Consider the following 18,974-nt stretch of genomic DNA (forward strand, 5'->3'; position numbering starts at 1 on the left):
TGAGCCAGGAGCAGAAGAATGATGAAAGCATGGTGCTTAAACCTAGCATGGGGTATTTCATGGTCAACAGTCTACCTTTCACCCATATCTGTTCATACCAATTCAAGGACAGTGGTATGAAATGTATTTGCACAAAACACTTTCTTAAAAGCAGTTCACATTCATTTGGTTGCACAGCCAAATAAAACCTAAACCATCGGTGCCATCTAGAGTAGTTCAGAGCTCATGCAATTACAAACAAGCAGGAGAATTAATTACATCATGAAGATCCTTGAATTTTTTTTTTAAAGGATGGGACCTGAGCACATCATTTGGACAGCAAGGACACACATTTTGCCTTCTTTCCCAATTGTTTATCCAACCAATTTCCATTGCAGCGATGGGTCTCTAACCTACATCTTCATAACCAGTGTGAGAGGGTGAAAAGGCAAAGTTAATCATTACAACACTGGAGTGGCAACATCGAGGTCTGCTCTCGAATGAACTTTTGCAAAAACCGCCACATGTCATGGACTGCAACAGACGTGCAGAGGGAAATGAAATTATTATTGAAATAAGGCAGGCTTCCTAAAGAGTTCACCCGAGTTCAAATTCTGTTGATATAAAGGTCACACATGCTATAAAGACAGGGATGCTATGTGCATTTATTTCATTCTTACAACTGCGTAGTACATCATATTAACCAAAACAACCATCATACTACACCAAACTAGAAAACCATGTTTTGTTTTGATTTATACTCACAAAAACACAGATGATATCAAAGCATTAAATTATTAAAATCAGTGTCAACATTGTTTATTGTTTAAGCCAGCTTTTTTCTTCATTTCTTCACTATCATTAATATTCCTCAAAAGAATATTAGTTACACAGAAGAAAAACATCCTACTATTACACTCACAGTTAATATTTATTCACAGTTAACACATTTAAGGCTAGGTTTATGAGAATATTAGCCTTGTTTACTTTTCAGTGTTAATTTACAGATGTGACATTTAATGGAAAAAAAACATATACAATACTTACAGGTAGGCAGGTTTTCTCTTATTTTCTGTTAACAATTCAAAGATACAGTAAAGATATAGATGACCATCTGTAGATGCCACTTGGTTCAGGTACACACTTGGAGGTTGAGGAAAGACAGAATGAATTATTATCTGGAAATTGTGGGATCATGGTTAATGCTTCATTGGTCATGTGACATGGTTGCTTGCGCAGGTTATAGCAACGTGAGGTCCACAGGTGGCATGCTCAGCTCTGGCATGCTATTTAGTACGGTAGTATGTGTCGCTGGAAGGCACCATGGCGGCACATATAAACATGGTCATTGGTGGCGCGATGCAACAACATACTGTTTAGTAGACTAGGGTGCAGCCTGGGGTGTTGACGCGTGATGCTTCTCCCAGTTGGACAAAGAAAAGTTTCCGTCTACTCTTCACAAACTGTGTATTAAATCACATTAGAATTGCTGTTAATACTATTGCTAAAACTATTATAATCTTTAAGTGAAGTGGAAGAATTGGTGCATTGAAATTTTCCCTGAATAACAGGTCTGTAACATGATCTTCAAGGATTCGATGGAAACAGACATTGTTAGTTCATCATCAGATTATTTCATGCATTTACATTTCATTTGAATTCTATCTTAATCGTATCTATCCCTAAGAGCTCCTGCATCATGACCAACTTACAGTGCTCAGCATAAATGAGTACACCCCCTTTGAAAAGTAACATTTTAAACAATATCTCAGTGAACACACACAATTTTCAAAATGTTGACAAGACACAGTTTAATATAACATCTGTTTAACTTATAACGTGAAAGTAAGGTTAATAATATAAATTTAGATTACACATTTTTCAGTTTTACTCAAATTAGGGTGGTGCAAAAATGAGTACACCCCACAACAAAAACTACTACATCTAGTACTTTGTATGGCCTCCATGATTTTTAATGACAGCACCAAGTCTTCTAGGCATGGAACGAACAAGTTGGCGACATTTTGCAACATCAATCTTTTTCCATTCTTCAACAATGACCTCTTTTAGTGACTGGATGCTGGATGGAGAGTGATGCTCAACTTGTTTCTTCAGAATTCCCCATAGGTGTTCAATTGGGTTCAGATCAGGAGACATACTTGGCCACTGAATCACTTTCACCCTGTTCTTCTTCAGAAATCCAACAGTGGCCTTAGATGTGTGTTTAGTCATGTTGGAAAAGTGCATGACGACCAAGGGCACGGAGTGATAGTAGCATCTTCTCTTTCAGTATAGAGCAATACATCTGTGAATTCATGATGCCATCAATGAAATGCAGCTCCCCGACACCAGCAGCACTCATGCAGCCCCACATAAGGACACTGCCACCACCATGTTTCACTGTAGGCACCATGCATTTTTCTTTGTATTCCTCACCTTTGCGACGCCATACAGTTTTGAAGCCATCAGTTCCAAAAACATCTATCTTGGTCTCATCACTCCAGAGTATAGAGTCCCAGTAGTCTTCATCTTTGTCAGCATGGGCCCTGGCAAACTCTAGGTGGGCTTTTTTGTGCCTGGGCTTTAGGAGAGGCTTCTTTCGTGGACGGCATCCATGCATGCCATTCCTCTGCAGTGTACGCCGTATTGTGTCACGGGAAAAAGTCACCCCAGTTTGGCTTTCTACTTCTTTAGATAACTGCAGTGAACTTGCATGCCAATTTTCTTCAACCCTTCTGATCAGAAGACGCTCCTGTTGAGGTGTTAACTTCCGTGGACGACCTGGACGTCTCTGTGAGATGGTTGCAGTTCCACCTTTCTTAAATTTTTGTACCACTTTTGCTACAGTATTCTGACTGATAAGTAAAGCTTTGCTGATCTTCTTGTAGCCTTCACCTTTGTGGTGTAAAGAAATTATTTTCTTTGGGGAATTCTGAAGAGACAAGTTGAGCATCACTCTCCATCCAGCATCCAGTCACTAAAAGATGTCATTGTTGAAGAATGCAAAAAGATTGACATTGCAAAATGTCGCCAACTTGTTTATTCCATGCCTAGAAGACTTGGTGCTGTCATTAAAAGTCATGGAGGCCATACAAAATACTAGATGTAGTAGTTTTTTTGTGGGGTGTACTCATTTTTGCACCACCCTAATTTGAGTAAAACTGAAAAATGTGCAATCTAAGTTTATATTATTAACCTTACTTTCACGTTATAAGTTAAACAGATGTTATATTAAACTTTGTCTTGTCAACATTTTGGAAATTGTTTGTGTTCATTGAGATATTGTTTAAAATGTTACTTTTCAAAGGGGGTGTACTCATTTACGCTGAGCACTGTATATTATATATATATATATATATATATATATATATATATATATATATATATATATAAATAATAGAATAGACCTAAATAAAAGGAAATTTGCTATCACTAAATCTGACTAAATGGAAGTTAAAGGTATTTTTCTTTATCTACAATGACCAAGGGTTGTGTTAAACACAAGATCTAATCCAGGAGATAAGGTGCAAGGCAGAGAAGGGAAATCAAGTGCAATCCAAAGTTGTACTGATAAAAAAAAAAAGAATGACATCCCTATTTTTACTATACTGCTATAATAAATGAACAAGGACATAATTGTGTCCTAAACATATATGCCAACTGTACTAAAATATATCAAGAAAGGAAAGTTGATCATAATCCTATTTTATTTCAAGCCACAACTCCACTGTCATTATGTAGTAAGGTTGGTCCCAGTGATTTTTTTTCCTTGATCTTTCTAGTGAATTATTTGCCTAGGACATTATGCCTCTATAGAAGAAAGCTGCAATAGCCTTTAGACATGGATTTCACAAATATTTTATTCCTATAATATAAAATAACACATAACCCAGTATGTTGACACAGTATGGGTCTTGCTTAAGGATCCAATCAAGGCATGGTGGTGGTACTGGGATTTGAAGCCTTAACCACTGAGCCACTACAGTTAGCTCAACTAGATAGATTATTTTGCAATGATTCATGACAATCTTTTAGTATAGTTCATCCAGATGTTGAATCAATGCAAGTCAGTTGTGGTAGCTCAATGGTTACGGCTTTGACCATATCAGAAGCATATCAGAAGGTTGTGTGTTCAAAACCCAGTAGTGTCAAGCTATCATGGTTGGGCAAGGCCCTTAATCTTCAGCTAAGGTGTATCCTACATCATCCATCCATCCATTACTTGTAACTGCTTATCCTGTACAGGGTCGCAGGCAAGCTGGAGCGATGGGCGAGAGGCGGGGTACACCCTGGAGAAGTAATCGCAGGGCTAACACATAGAGACAAACAACCATTCACACCTACAGTCAATTTAGAGCCACCAATTAGCCTAACCTGCATGTCTTTGGACTGTGGGGGAAACCGGAGCACCTGGAGGAAACCCACGCAGACACGGGGGAGAACATGCAAACTGCACACAGAAAGGCCCCCGTCAGCCACTGGGCTCAAACCCAGAACCTTCTTGCTGTGAGGTGACAGTGCTAACCACTACACCACCATGAACATGCAAAACTCAACACGGACAATAAGGACTGTAGCACTGAGGTAACAACAGTATCTTCTGTGCCTCTATGTTACCCTAATTTGCAAGATTCTTTGTGGTCTAAATTCCAGCTCATGTGTTTTCCATTGAAATATCTTTCATGATTTCTCTCTTCCATCCATAGAGTCTATCTGAGATCCATTAGAAATGAAAAAAAAAAACTATCCATGGACTTGCAAATCATCATGCAGCTCCTTCCCAAGTGCAGGACTAACAGATTTAAAAACTCCTTTGTCCCTCACGCCATCAGACTGTACAACTCCTCTCTGGGGGGGGGGGGGGGGGGGGGGGGGGGGGGGAGACAGGAGGACAGAGGACGGGAAGGAGCAGTAGCCTACCCTGACAAAAAGCAATACTGGACAATGTGCAATACCTCTCCTGCTGGCCTTCCCCCCCCCCCCCCCCCCCATTTTATTATTTTTTTATATTTGTATATATAAATACTTAATTTAATTTTTCTAGAAGTTTTCTCTATTTTCTATTCTCTGTTTATCCTGTAATGATGCTGCTGGAATTTTAATTTCCCTGAGGGAACCCTCCCAAAGGGATCAATAAAGTTCTATCTAATCTAATCTAATCTAATCTAATCTAATCTAATCTAATCTAATCTAATCTAATCTAATCTAAATTAGATAGAGTACTTATCATCTCATCTCATTATCTCTAGCTGCTTTATCCTGTTCTACAGGGTCGCAGACAAGCTGGAGCCTATCCCAGCTGACTACGGGCGAAAGGCGGGATACACCCTGGACAAGTCGCCAGGTCAGAGTACTTATAAATTTAGGATTACTTTACCATTTCTTGAACATTAATGTTGGATACTAAACATGAATTTAATTTATTTTCTTTCATAAGCATCTCATCTCATCTCATTATCTCTAGCCGCTTTATCCTTCTACAGGGTCGCAGGCAAGCTGGAGCCTATCCCAGCTGACTACGGGCGAAAGGCGGGATACACCCTGGACAAGTCGCCAGGTCAGAGTACTTATAAATTTAGGATTACTTTACCATTTCTTGAACATTAATGTTGGATACTAAACATGAATTTAATTTTTCTTTCATAAGCATGTTTATCTTTATATGTAGGATATAATTAAGCTCTAATGGATAATAATTGCAAAATTATGGCATAATGTACTTTGTCTACTCATACTACAAAGTGTGTAAGTGAAGATTTAGTAGTTAAAGCTGTGAATTGAACAACAACTGCAATTGTAGCAATTTATGGCAAAAAGTTATTAAAAATGAACAAAACTTCATATTTTCAACACACAGTGACTTTGTAATTGCATGCAAACTTCTTGCATTATGCTTTGATATTTTTATTTAGCCATGAATCAAGTTTATTGTAACTTTATATGGTGAATTCAGCAATGGTGTTATTATGACTTGTCTATCTTGTCTTCTTCTTCACATTCCTTCCTCTGGTCGAGGGTGGGATGTGATGAAACACCATTCTTTCTGGTTTTATGCTTTTCATACTGCCTCTGTGTAAGTCATGCCAGTCCGTTCCCTGATGTTTGTAACCCATGATATTCTGGGCTGACCACCAACCTCACCTGCTGTTTATCTGGCCTTCCAGTAGAGTACAATGGAGGTTGTCATGTCTAACTATATGACCAAAGTACTTGAGTTTTCTCTCTTTAATTACTTTCAGAAGCATTCGCTTAGCACGTACCCTCTTCAGCATATCTTCATTTGTTAATTTTCAGTCCAAGAAATCTTATTCATATGTCTGTAAGCCCACATCTCAAAGGCATCAAGTCTTTTTTGCATTTGGTTATTTATTGTCCATGTTTCGGCTCTATATAAAAGCATAGACCAAACATAACACCTCAATAATCTTCTTATTTCTAAGCCAATTCTATGTGAAGTAAGGGTTGCCTGCATTTTGTTAAAGACACCTCTTGCTACTTCTTTCTCACATTTGGCATCTGCGGTTATGAGTTGACCCAGGAACACAAATTTCTCTTCCTGCTCAACATTGGTTTCATCTGTCTGTATGTCTACTTTAGGATTATCTGTCTTTTTACTGATCACCATTGTCTTAGTTTTCTTTGTGTTTATTTTCATACCAAGGTGTTTGCCTATCTTATTAACTTGGTCTACTATTTTTTGTAGTTGTTCCTGATTTTCTGCCAATAACACGATGTCATCTGCATATCTAAGATTATTTATAGTTGTATCATCAATATTAATTCCTCCAAAATTTTCAATGCTTCTGAAGATCACTTCTGTGTACAAGTTGAACAAACAAGGAGATAAGACACAACCTTGATGCACTCCCCTCTTTATAAGTATTTCTTCTGGTAGACCATTGTGCAGTCTTATACATGCCCGCTGCTTCCAGTATAAATTTCTAATCAAGCTTAGATCTTTTCCTTTTATTCCAAAGGCACTGCATCAGTTTTGTATGGTTTACCTGGTCAAACGCCTTTTCATAATCTATAAAACATCCATACACATCTTTGCCCATCTCACAATATCTCTCACCCCAGTACCCCGCCTATCTTGTACACTTACTTTATTGGCTCTTACTACAGAAATGAGATGTCAGTGTTATATGACTTAAGATATGAGAGTGCTTAAGGTTTTTCTTAGACTTTTTAAAAAAATGTTGCCACTGTCAAATTAAAAATGAGCATATATTTTTTCAAAAAACAACATTTCTCAGTTTCAATATTTGATGTTGAATAAAAAAAAATCATTGGTGTACAGCAATCTTCAAGTTATGCCACAGATTCTCAATTGGATTGAGGTCTGGGCTTTGACTAGGCCATTCCAAGATGTTTAAATGTTTCCCTGTAAACAACTCCAGTGTAGCTTTAGCAGTATATTTATGGTCATTGTCCTGCTGGAACATTAACCTTCATCCCAGTCTCAAACGTCTGGCTGACTCAAACAGGTTTTCCTCCAGAATTGCCCTGTATTTCGTGCCATCCATCTTTCCTTCAGTCCTGACCAGCTTTCCTGTCCCTGCAGATGAAAAACATCCCCACAGCATGATGCTGCCACCACCATGCTTCACTGTAGGAATGGTGTTCTCAGGGTGTTGGATTTGCACCACACATGGCATTTCCCATGATGGCCCAAAAGATCAATTTAGTCTCATTTGACCAGAGAATCATCTTTCATGTGTTTGGGGAGTCTGCCACATACTGTTGGGCAAACTCCAAATGTGTTTTCTTAAGCAATGGCTTTTTTCTGGCCACTCTTCCATAAAGCCCTGCTCTGTGGAGTGTACAGTTTAAAGTGGTCCTATGGACAGATACTCCCATCACTGCTGTGGATCTTTGCAGCTCCTTCAGTGTTATCTTTGGTGTCTTTGTTGCATCTCTGATTAATGTCCTCCTTGCCCGGTGTGTGAGTTTTGGTGGGTGGCCTTCTCTTGTCAGGTTTGTAGTGGTGCCATATTCTTTCCATTTTGCTATAATGGATTTAATGGTGCTCCCTGGGATATTTTTTATAACCCAACCCTGATCTATTAGACTGGTACCAAAATCCAGAATTGTGACACCCAAAGGCATTTTTGAGACAAAGTCGGCAAACAGTCTTATTTTGTCAATTTGGGTGTACCGAATTCAAATCTGCAATATGCCGAGCTCTATCTGACCTCTGTTGACCTCTAGAGGTCATTGAGCTTTGGGCCTGTAAACGTCTCAGCTGAACCCAGTTTCTCAGCTTTCTAAGGAATGAAATGTACTAAAATGATTAATGAAGTTAGCAAATGGCCTTGTTTGTTAAATGTTTGGGTGCTGAATTCATTTTTCATTTGTAAAACGACATATGACCTCTGATAACGTCAAGGTCATTAAACTTGGCCTATAGGCCTATGCATTTAACGGCATTTTTAAACTGACTTTACTCCCCCAAAAAGAATATGAACAGACAAAAAACAAATAGAAAGGAACAAATACAACGTTAAATGCCAGTCCATGTACATGTGACTTACTTTTCACAATGAGAATGCCTAGGCGATCACCTTACATAACATTGCATTACATTTAGCGGTTATTGTTTATACAAAGCTACTGAAAAAAGGACAGATTCAGCAGCATACAAAATGTGGGGGCATACAGGGTATACAGGTTAATCAGGGTTAGTATATATGAGAGTTTTTTTCTTTGTTGTTTGTTTTTGTTTTGTTTTAAACGGGGTAAAGCCTTTGCAAAAAACAAACAACAAAGAAAAAAACTCTCATATATACTAACCCTGATTAACCTGTATACCCTGTATGCCCCCACATTTTGTATGCTGCTGAATCTGTCCTTTTTTCAGTAGCTTTGTATAAACAATAACCGCTAAATGTAATGCAATGTTATGTAAGGTGATCGCCGAGGCATTCTCATTGTGAAAAGTAAGTCACATGTACATGGACTGGCATTTAATGTTGTATTTGTTCCTTTCTATTTGTTTTTTGTCTGTTCATATTCTTTTTGGGGGAGTAAAGTCAGTTTAAAAATCCCGTTAAATGCATAGGCCTATAGGCCAAGTTTAATGACCTTGACGTTATCAGAGGTCATATGTCATTTTACAAATGAAAAATGAATTCAGCACCCAAACATTTAACAAACAAGGCCATTTGCTAACTTCATTAATCATTTTAGTACATTTCATTCCTTAGAAAGCTGAGAAACTGGGTTCAGCTGAGACGTTTACAGGCCCAAAGCTCAATGACCTCTAGAGGTCAACAGAGGTCAGATAGAGCTCGGCATATTGCAGATTTGAATTCGGCACACCCAAATTGACAAAATAAGACTGTTTGCCGACTTTGTCTCAAAAATGCCTTTAACTCCTTAAATAAGCACTTTTTTGAATTTTGGTACCAGTCTATATACTTCTCCACAACTTTGTCTCTAACCTGTTTGGAGGCTCCTTGGTTTTCATGTTGCTTGCTTAGTAGTGTTGCAGAGTCAGGGTCCTTCCAGAACAGGTTGATTTATACAGATATCATGTGACACTTTGATTGCACACAGGTGGATCTTAATCAACTAATTATGTGACTTATGAAGTGAATTGGTTGGACCAGCTGTTATTTAGGGGTTTCATATGAAAGGGGGTGAATACCTATGCACACTTCAGATTTCTGTTTTTTCATCTTATTGTGTCACAATAAAACAATTTTCACCTTTAAAGTGATAGGCATGTTGTGTAAATCAAATGGTGCTAACTTTCCAAAAATCCATTTTAATTCCAGCTTGTAATGCAACAAAACAGGACAAACACCAAGGGGGATGAATACTTTTGCAAGACACTGTACATATCATAAAGCAATCACTGTATGTTACTACAGAAACAACATGAACTGAAGATCAGAGGAAGCTGAAGGTCAAATACCTTGCTATCATAATATATCAGTAGTCATCAAGATTATTATTTATTTCAGTTTTTTAAATGGAACTGACAAATTAGCACAAAGGCCATATTTGGGGTCAAGGTCCAAATAAAATGTCTGAGTGCTCCAGCTGGATTGGTACATGTTTAATGGCAGAGGAAACTAGGTCAAGGTAAAATGCCTTTTTGCAGTTGAGGCACTTGTGGAGTGGCACGTAATGAACCAATAGCAACCTGCATGATGATATTAACTATAATAAACTGAGCAGTGAGGTTCACACTAGCATGTTCATACTGACAAATCAATTTAGAAACCATAATGCAAAAAAAGTAAATAAATAATTATATATATATTTTTAAAGGCACAAACCCTTATTGCATGCCACATTTTTTACCTATAATTATTATTTTTGATATGCTGTACCTAACTACTTATTTAAATTGACTGCATATTGAATATTTGAACATTCTCTTCACAGTTAAACACTAATGGACAGAGTGGTCATCTATCCTGGAGGCCATTGCATCTGTCTTCCTCCAAGGACATGAAGGTGCAGGTGATACACAGACTGAGCCCCATGTTTCCCATCATTGATAACTACAGCAGAAACACACACAGTCTGTTAGCTTTATGTGATCACTGCGGGTAAAAACTTAAAATTAAATATTCTAAAACCATACGTGATCATAAGAATATTTTTATGATAAACACTACAAACATACCCAATCTGTATCCCTCACTTAATCCTTCTTTCTTTGCCAGATTTTTTGCTACTACCAAGAGATGTCCAAGGAGCTAAAAGAAAAATATTTTATATATATAAAAAAATTGATGTCTTCAGAGTGCATGAAACAACAAAACGTAAGAATACAGCACAGAGACACAAACCGGTGAATCATCATCATGAGCGTCACTTATCCTTGGGATAGGAGTTCTGGGAATAACCAGGAAATGAACAGGAGCCTGTGGACTGATGTCCCGAAACGCTAAACACTGAAAGAGATGTTAGAGTAGTCCATTATCTGAAGCTCAAGTTCAAAAGAAGAGGAAATAAGAATTTAATTAATATAAAATTCTACCCGTGTACTTGTCATAGTAAATTTAAAAAAAAAAAAGGCATATGAAAATGTTGCAAATCATTGAGAGGGTTCAGATGACCAGTCTGTCTGAAAACCAGTTAGTCATTATACATTTAAGGTGAATGCCTTTTTCTGAACGCTACCCAGCTGCAAATGTGCCAAAATGTAAAAGCAATTAAAGAAGCTAATTAAAATTTAAAGCAGAAATCAGGAAAAGGAGACAAAATGCAAAAATTGTGGCAAAATTATAGAAAAAAGGAAAACCAGCTGATTCACATTAGAGTGGCACGATGGTGCCGTGAGTTTGATTCCAAGCGCAGGTGTAAAGTTTGGTATGATCACCCCGTGTCTGCGTGGGATTCCTCCTACCTACACCTCTAATTTCTATACTCTGAGAAAATAAAAGTACATTATTGTACCTTTAGATGGACAACGGCTTGTCACTGGGGCAGGACCCTCTAGTGTACTTATTTGTACCCTTTATATAGTGCTTTGGAACATATATGTACCTTTTTGGTCCTACAGAAGGTACACACAGTTACCTTGAGGCCCAATAACAAGCCCTAGGAGATACATTAGTGTAAATTGTACCTTGGGGGACAGAAGTGGACTCCTTCTGTCCCGTTATTTCTGACAGTGTAGGTGTGAATGTGTATGTACATGGTGCCCTGTGATAGACTGGCATTTCATCCAAGGTGCTTTCCCACCTCATGCCCTGCTCCATATCCATACAACTCTGACAAGAATAAAGCAGTTACTGAAGATGAAATCAGGGCGGCACGGTGGTATAGTGGTTAGCGCTGTCGCCTCACAGCAAGAAGGTCCTGGGTTCGAACCCCGGGTCCGGCGAGGGCCTTTCTGTGTGGAGTTTGCATGTTCTCCCCGTGTCCGCGTGGGTTTCCTCCGGGTGCTCCGGTTTCCCCCACAGTCCAAAGACATGCAGGTTAGGTTAACTGGTGACTCTAAATTGACCGTAGGTGTGAATGTGAGTGTGAATGGTTGTCTGTGTCTATGTGTCAGCCCTGTGATGACCTGGCGACTTGTCCAGGGTGTACCCCGCCTTTCGCCCGTAGTCAGCTGGGATAGGCTCCAGCTTGCCTGCGACCCTGTAGAAGGATAAAGCGGCTAGAGATAATGAGATGAGATGAAGATGAAATCACTGAGAATTATGTACTGAGGAAAATATGATGAGAAAATTACATGTAAATATGTAGACAAAACAAACAACAACAGGGCATGGCTGTCTATTTTCTACCTTGCCAAGGTAGAATGCTCCACCCAGCTGCAAAAGTGCTAAAATTGAAATAGCAGAAAAGGTGTTGACGGATTTTTTTTTTCTTTTGTCAAGATGAGGTTTCACCTAGGCGGCACGGTGGTGTAGTGGTTAGCGCTGTCGCCTCACAGCAAAAAAGGTCCCGGGTACGAGCCCAGCAGCCAGCGAGGGCCTTTCTGTGTGGAGTTTGCATGTTCTCCCCGTGTCTGCATGGCTTTCCCCTACAGTCCAAAGACATGCAGGTTAGGTTAATTGATGGCTCTAAATTGACCGTAGGTGTGAATGAGAGTGTGAATGGTTGTTTGTCTCCAGCCCTGCGATGACCTGGCGACTTGTCCAGGGTGTACCCCGCAAATCTCACCCATAGTCAGCTGGGATAGGCTCCAGCTTGCCTGCAGAACAGGATAAGCAGCTAGAGATGATGGATGGATAGATAGAGTTTGCACCTTTGCTAGTTGACTTCAATACTTATTATCTCCTTATATGCATACAGTAAACATGTAGAAGATTTCTGAACTATTGTTCCTCATAAATAAGTCACTAGGTGGGACAAAAACGTTCATAACAAGCAAAAATTACCTTGTTATCTTCGTAAATTATATCTGCAGGAATAGATCTGTCAATAATTTTGGAAAATATAGTCGGAGCAGGACTTCCATATTTCTTGCTGGCTTCCTCCGCTAAGTGAACTTCATCAGTGTGTGAAGACAGACAGAGATTCTGAGACAAACACAACACACCAAACAAGTCAAAGCAACAGATAAACAGCACTAACACTAGTGTGCACCATCACGAGCTAACTTTGCTAACAAGTTCTCAGCTTGCCGACTTCCTAATCTTACACAACCCGGAAGTATTAACTAATATATATATATAGCTACCTGGACTGTTATAGCACGCCGTTGTAAATTATACACAAAAGGCAACGAGAAACCCCGTCTCTGTATAAAAACACGCGAAATCATTGCAGAATTAAATGTTTCACACCAGTTCGTCCACAACACTATACGCATGCGCACTTCCAGGAGCGTCACGTGAGCAAGCCCTGTCAGGTGTCTAGTCAACCTGGTCTGGAATGTCATGTCCTTGAAACAAAAAGGAAAATTTCTTTTTTTAAAATGGTTCAGTCAATATATATCATTATCTCTAGCCGCTTTATCCTTCTACAGGGTCGCAGGCAAGCTGGAGCCTATCCCAGCTGACTACGGGTGAAAGGCGGGGTACACCCTGGACAAGTCGCCAGGTCATCACAGGGCTGACACATAGACACAGACAACCATTCACACTCACATTCACACCTACGGTCAATTTAGAGTCACCAGTTAACCTAACCTGCATGTCTTTGGACTGTGGGGGAAACCAGAGCACCCGGAGGAAACCCACGCGGACACGGGGAGAACATGCAAACTCCGCACAGAAAGGCCCTCGCCAGCCACAGGACTCGAACCCAGACCTTCTTGCTGTGAGGCAACAGCGCTAACCACTACACCACCGTGCCGCCCAAGAGAGAAATCATGAAAGATATTTCAATGGAAAAAACAAATGAGCTGGAATTTAGACCACAAAGAATCTTGCAAATTAGGGTAACATAGAGGCACAGAAGATACTGTTGTTACCTCAGTGCTACAGTCCTTATTGTCCGTGTTGAGTTTTGCATGTTCACGGTGGTGTAGTGGTTAGCACTGTCACCTCACAGCAAGAAGGTCCTGGGTTCGGCCCAGCGGCCGGCGAGGGCCTTTCTGTGTAGAGTTTGCATGTTCTCCGTGTCTGCGTGGGTTTCCTCCGGGTGCTCCAGTTTCCCCTACAGTCCAAAGACATGCAGATTAGGCTAATTATCTTCTTTTGGTATTACTGGCTTAGCTTTGTCCCAGTTTCAGTCATATCTAGCAAACAGGCAACAGTTTATTTCTATTGGTGTTCATAAATCATCCACTGCTACTGTTGCTCAAGGTGTGCCTCAGAGTTCTGTCCTTGGTCCCCTTCTTTTTATATGTTTCTCTTATAGACCAGATTATTCGTAACCATGGCCTTAACTTTCATTGTTATGCTGATGATATTTAAATCAACATCACTATCACCCCTTCCATAGCCTCTGTTCAGCTGCTAAGGACTTGCATCACTGACCTTAAGCAATGGCTGCATAAGAACTGCCTTAAACTTAATGCTGGCAAAACGGAGGTTCTATTAGTAGGTACCAAAAGACAGGTTCAGAATTTCTCCAGTTTTACTATTGATGTTGATGGTGTGTCTATTCATCCTTCCCAAGTTATAAAAAACCTTGGAGTTATCTTTGACTCCACCCTTACGTTTGAACCCCATCTTAAACTAATTACTAAGGATACTTTCTTTCACCTCCGCAATATTGCACGTCTCTGCCCTTTTCTCTTGGAAACTGATGCCAATATGTTGGTCAATGCATTTATTTTTTCTCATCTTGACATTTGCAATTCTCTCTTTTATGGTCTCCCTGCCACATTGCTCAATTGCCTGCAGTACATCCAAAACTCAGCAGCAAGAGTCCTCACACTCACCAAGCGCACTGCTCACATCACTCCTGTTTTACAGCAACTGCATTGGTTGCCAGTTATCTCTCGGATCAAATACAAAATCTTGCTTTTAACCTATAAAGCTCTTCATGGTTTCGCCCCTTCCTATCTCTGTGAGCTAATTCATTTGTACTGTCCCTCCCGCTCCCTCAGATCTTCTGTCTGTGGACTTCTGACTGTTCCACATTTTAAACTGGCATCTATGGGTGGCAGATCATTTAGTGTTGCTGCTCCTAAACTTTGGAACTCGTTACCACAATCACTTCGTGACTGTTCCACTCTCTCTTCCTTCAAAGCTAACTTGAAAACTTTTCTCTTTACCTCACACTACTCTTCCTAGTTTTTTTTTTTTGGTGGTAACTCTTGTGTAAAGCATCCTTGGGTTTGTGAAAGGCGCTATATAAATTGAAATTATTATTATTATTATTATTATTTTTATTATTATTATTGGTGGCTCTAAATTGTGAGTGTGAATGGTTGTTTGGCTATGTGTCAGCCCAGCAATGACCTGGTGACTTGTCCAGGGTGTACCCCGTCTCTCACCCATAGTCAGCTGGGATAGGCTCCAGCTTGCCTGCGACCCTGTAGAACAGGATAAGCGGCTACAGATAATGGATAGATGGATATTTGAGTTATTTTGACAACAGAAGTTGACTTAACTTTGAAGTTCAAATGAAAATGTAAATCTTTTAACAAATGTGCATGTGCACTATTATTCAACCCCCAGCTTCAGTACTTTGTGGAGCTTTTATAACTTCTAACAAACGTTTTCGGTAAGTGATGACAAGCTTCTTACACGTCTCGATTGGAATCTTTGCCCATTTTTCATGTGCAAAAACCTCTCACTCAGTGATGTTTGATGGCTTCCGTGCTGCAATTGCCTTCTTTAAATCCCACCAAAGATTTTCAATCGGATTTAAATCTGGTGACTGAGAAGGCGACTCCAGGATGTTCTAGGATCTTTTTCTCAACCAAGCTTTGGCTGGCTTGGAGGTGTGCTTGGGATCATTGTCTTGCTGGAAAGTCCCATTGATCACCAAGGTTTAATTTGTCAACAGAAGGCATCACATTCCTCTTTAAAATGGCCTGGTATTTCTGGGAATCCATGATGCCAGGTACACAGCAGTTCCTGCCGCAGAAAAACAGCCCCACATCATCAATGACCCACCTCCATGCTTGACTGTGGGGATGGTATTCTTCTGGTCATAAGCCTGGCCTTTTGCACGCCAGACATACCGCTGGTCCATGCTTCCAAACAGTTCCAGTTTGGCTTCATCGGTCCATAGAACTGTCTCCCAGAACTCTGTAGTCTTATCCAAATTCCTCCTGGCATATTCTAGTCGACTTTTGATATTCCTTGTGGTCAAGAGTGGAGTGCGTCTTGGAGTCCGGCCATGAAATACTTGTTTATTCAGTACGTCTTATAGTTGCCACTGAAGCACTTGTACCAGCCTTCATCATGTCATCCTGTAGGTGTCTTGCACTCACATGGGGTTTTTTCTTAGTTGTCCTAAGTGGCTAAGGGCCCTTGATGAAATTTTGGGCTTTTTTCCATGTCCAGGCAGGTTTGCAGCTGTTCCATAAGTTTTAAACTTCCTTATAATGCTCCCAATGGTGTCTCTTGGAATGTTAAATTTTTTTGGAAGTCTTCTTATACCCAAGGCCCTTTAGGTGTGATGAAATACTATCCTCTCTCTCAGCTTTTGTGGAAGCTCCTTTGTCTTTCCCATGATTGCAGCTGACCTTGAATACTTTCATGGGTGGGGTTTATATATGCATCACAGCTAAAGCAAATGAAGGATCATTATGGAGTTCTCAAAGGTTTAATTATGTTTCAACTCCACTTTAGGCCAAAAAAACTGTCAGAAAGCTTTAAAAACAACAATATTATATAGGGATTTAATAATTGTGACATGGCTATCTTAACAAAATATACTGTTACACACAAATACTACATCATGCATTTTCTGTGTTGATTTAATGTATCACTCAACTCATAAAGAAGTCATCCAAAGAAGAATCTTGGTCTCTGAAAAAACTAAAAAAAAAAAGTATTTAGTCAGTCACCAACTGTGCAAGTTCTCCCACTTAAAAAGATGAGAGAGGCCTGTAATTTTCATCATAGGTATACCTCAACTATGAGAGACAAAATGAGAAAAAAAATCCAGAAAATCACATTGTCTGATTTTTAAAGAATTTATTTGCAAATTATGGTGGAAAATAAGTATTTGGTCAATAACAAAAGTTCATCTCAATACTTTGTTATATACCCTTTGTTGCCAGTGACAGGGGTCAAACATTTTCTGTAAGTCTTCACAAGGTTTTCACACACTGTTGCTGGTATTTTGGCCCATTCCTCCATGCAGATCTCCTCTAGAGCAGTGATGTTTTGGGGCTGTTGCTGGGCAACACCGACTTTCAACTCCCTCCAAAGATTTTCTATGGGGTTGAGATCTGGAGACTGGCTAGGCCACTCCAGGACCTTGAAATGCTTCTTACGAAGCCACTCCTTCGTTGCCCAGGCGGTGTGTTTGGGATCATTGTAATGCTGAAAGACCCAGCCACATTTCATCTTCAATGCCCTTGCTGATGGAAGGAGGTTTTCACTCAAAATCTCACGATACATGGCCCCATTCATTCTTTCCTTTACACGGATCAGTCGTCCTGGTCCCTTTGCAGAAAAACAGCCCCAAAGCATGATATTTCCACTCCCATGCTTCACAGTAGGTATGGTGTTCTTTGCATGCAACTCAGCATTCTTTCTCCTCCAAACACGACAAGTTGTTTTTACCAAAAAGTTCTATTTTGGTTTCATCTGACCATATGACATTCTCCCAATCCTCTTCTGGATCATCCAAATGCTCTCTAGCAAACTTCAGACGGGCCTGGACATGTACTGGCTTAAGCAGGGGGACACATCTGGCACTGCAGGATTTGAGTCCCTGGCGGCGTAGTGTGTTACTGATGGTAGCCTCTGTTACTTTGGTCCCAGCTCTCTGCAGGTCATTCACTAGGTCCCCCCGAGTGGTTCTGGGATTTTTGCTCACCGTTCTTGTGATCATTTTGACCCCATGGGGTGAGATCTTGCGTGGAGCCCCAGATCGAGGGAGATTATCAGTGGTCTTGTACGTCTTCCATTTTCTAATAATTGCTCCCACAGTTGATTTCTTCACACCAAGCTGCTTACCTATTGCAGATTCAGTCTTCCCAGCCTGGTGCAGGTCTACAATTTTGTTTCTGGTGTCCTTTGACAGCTCTTTGGTCTTGGCCATAGTGGAGTTTGGAGTGTGACTGTTTGAGGTTGTGGACAGGTGTCTTTTATACTGATAACGAGTTCAAACAGGTGCCATTAATACAGGTAACGAGTGGAGGACAGAGGAGCCTCTTAAAGAAGAAGTTACAGGTCTGTGAGAGCCAGAAATCTTGCTTGTTCGTAGGTGACCAAATACTTATTTTACCGAGGAATTTACCAATTAATTCATTAAAAATCCTACAATGTGATTTCCTGGATTCTTTACCCCCATTCTGTCTCTCATAGTTGAAGTGTACCTACGATGAAAATTACAGGCCTCTCTCATCTTTTTAAGTGGGAGAACTTGCACAATTGGTGGCTGACTAAATACTTTTTTGCCCCACTGTGTGTGTGTGTGTGTGTGTGTGTGTGTGTGTGTGTGTGTGTGTGTGTGTATATATATATATATATATATTACTGTCTAGGGGCGGCACGGTGGTGTAGTGGTTAGCGCTGTCGCCTCACAGCAAGAAGGTCCTGGGTTCGAGCCCCGGGGCCGGCGAGGGCCTTTCTGTGTGGAGTTTGCATGTTCTCCCCGTGTCCGCGTGGGTTTCCTCCGGGTGCTCCGGTTTCCCCCACAGTCCAAAGACATGCAGGTTAGGTTAACTGGTGACTCTAAATTGACCGTAGGTGTGAATGTGAGTGTGAATGGTTGTCTGTGTCTATGTGCAGCCCTGTGATGACCTGGCGACTTGTCCAGGGTGTACCCCGCCTTTCGCCCGTAGTCAGCTGGGATAGGCTCCAGCTTGCCTGCGACCCTGTAGAAGGATAAAGCGGCTAGAGATAATGAGATATTACTGTCTAGGCACATGCAAAGAAATGCTGTAGACCAAAAATGGCTTAAAAAACAATGAAATAAAATGTCTCAACATAAAAACATACTATAAA

At 40.3% G+C, this 18,974-nt stretch overlaps 1 protein-coding gene across 1 annotated transcript; it reads right to left on the bottom strand.

Moving 5' to 3' along the window:
* Window positions 1-9,732: 9,732 nt before the first annotated feature.
* On the bottom strand, window positions 9,733-13,263 carry hint2 (histidine triad nucleotide binding protein 2). The gene is made up of 5 exons (XM_060907904.1): window positions 13,130-13,263; window positions 12,828-12,968; window positions 10,785-10,889; window positions 10,619-10,691; window positions 9,733-10,493 (listed from the first exon to the last, which is right to left on the bottom strand). The coding sequence occupies exons 1-5, from the start codon at window positions 13,259-13,261 to the stop codon at window positions 10,402-10,404; spliced, it is 543 nt and encodes a 180-aa protein (XP_060763887.1). The 5' UTR covers window positions 13,262-13,263; the 3' UTR covers window positions 9,733-10,401.
* Window positions 13,264-18,974: the final 5,711 nt, after the last annotated feature.

Source organism: Neoarius graeffei, chromosome 24 (genome assembly GCF_027579695.1).
Source record: "Neoarius graeffei isolate fNeoGra1 chromosome 24, fNeoGra1.pri, whole genome shotgun sequence".
In the NCBI taxonomy this organism is placed as follows: Eukaryota; Metazoa; Chordata; class Actinopteri; order Siluriformes; family Ariidae; genus Neoarius; species Neoarius graeffei.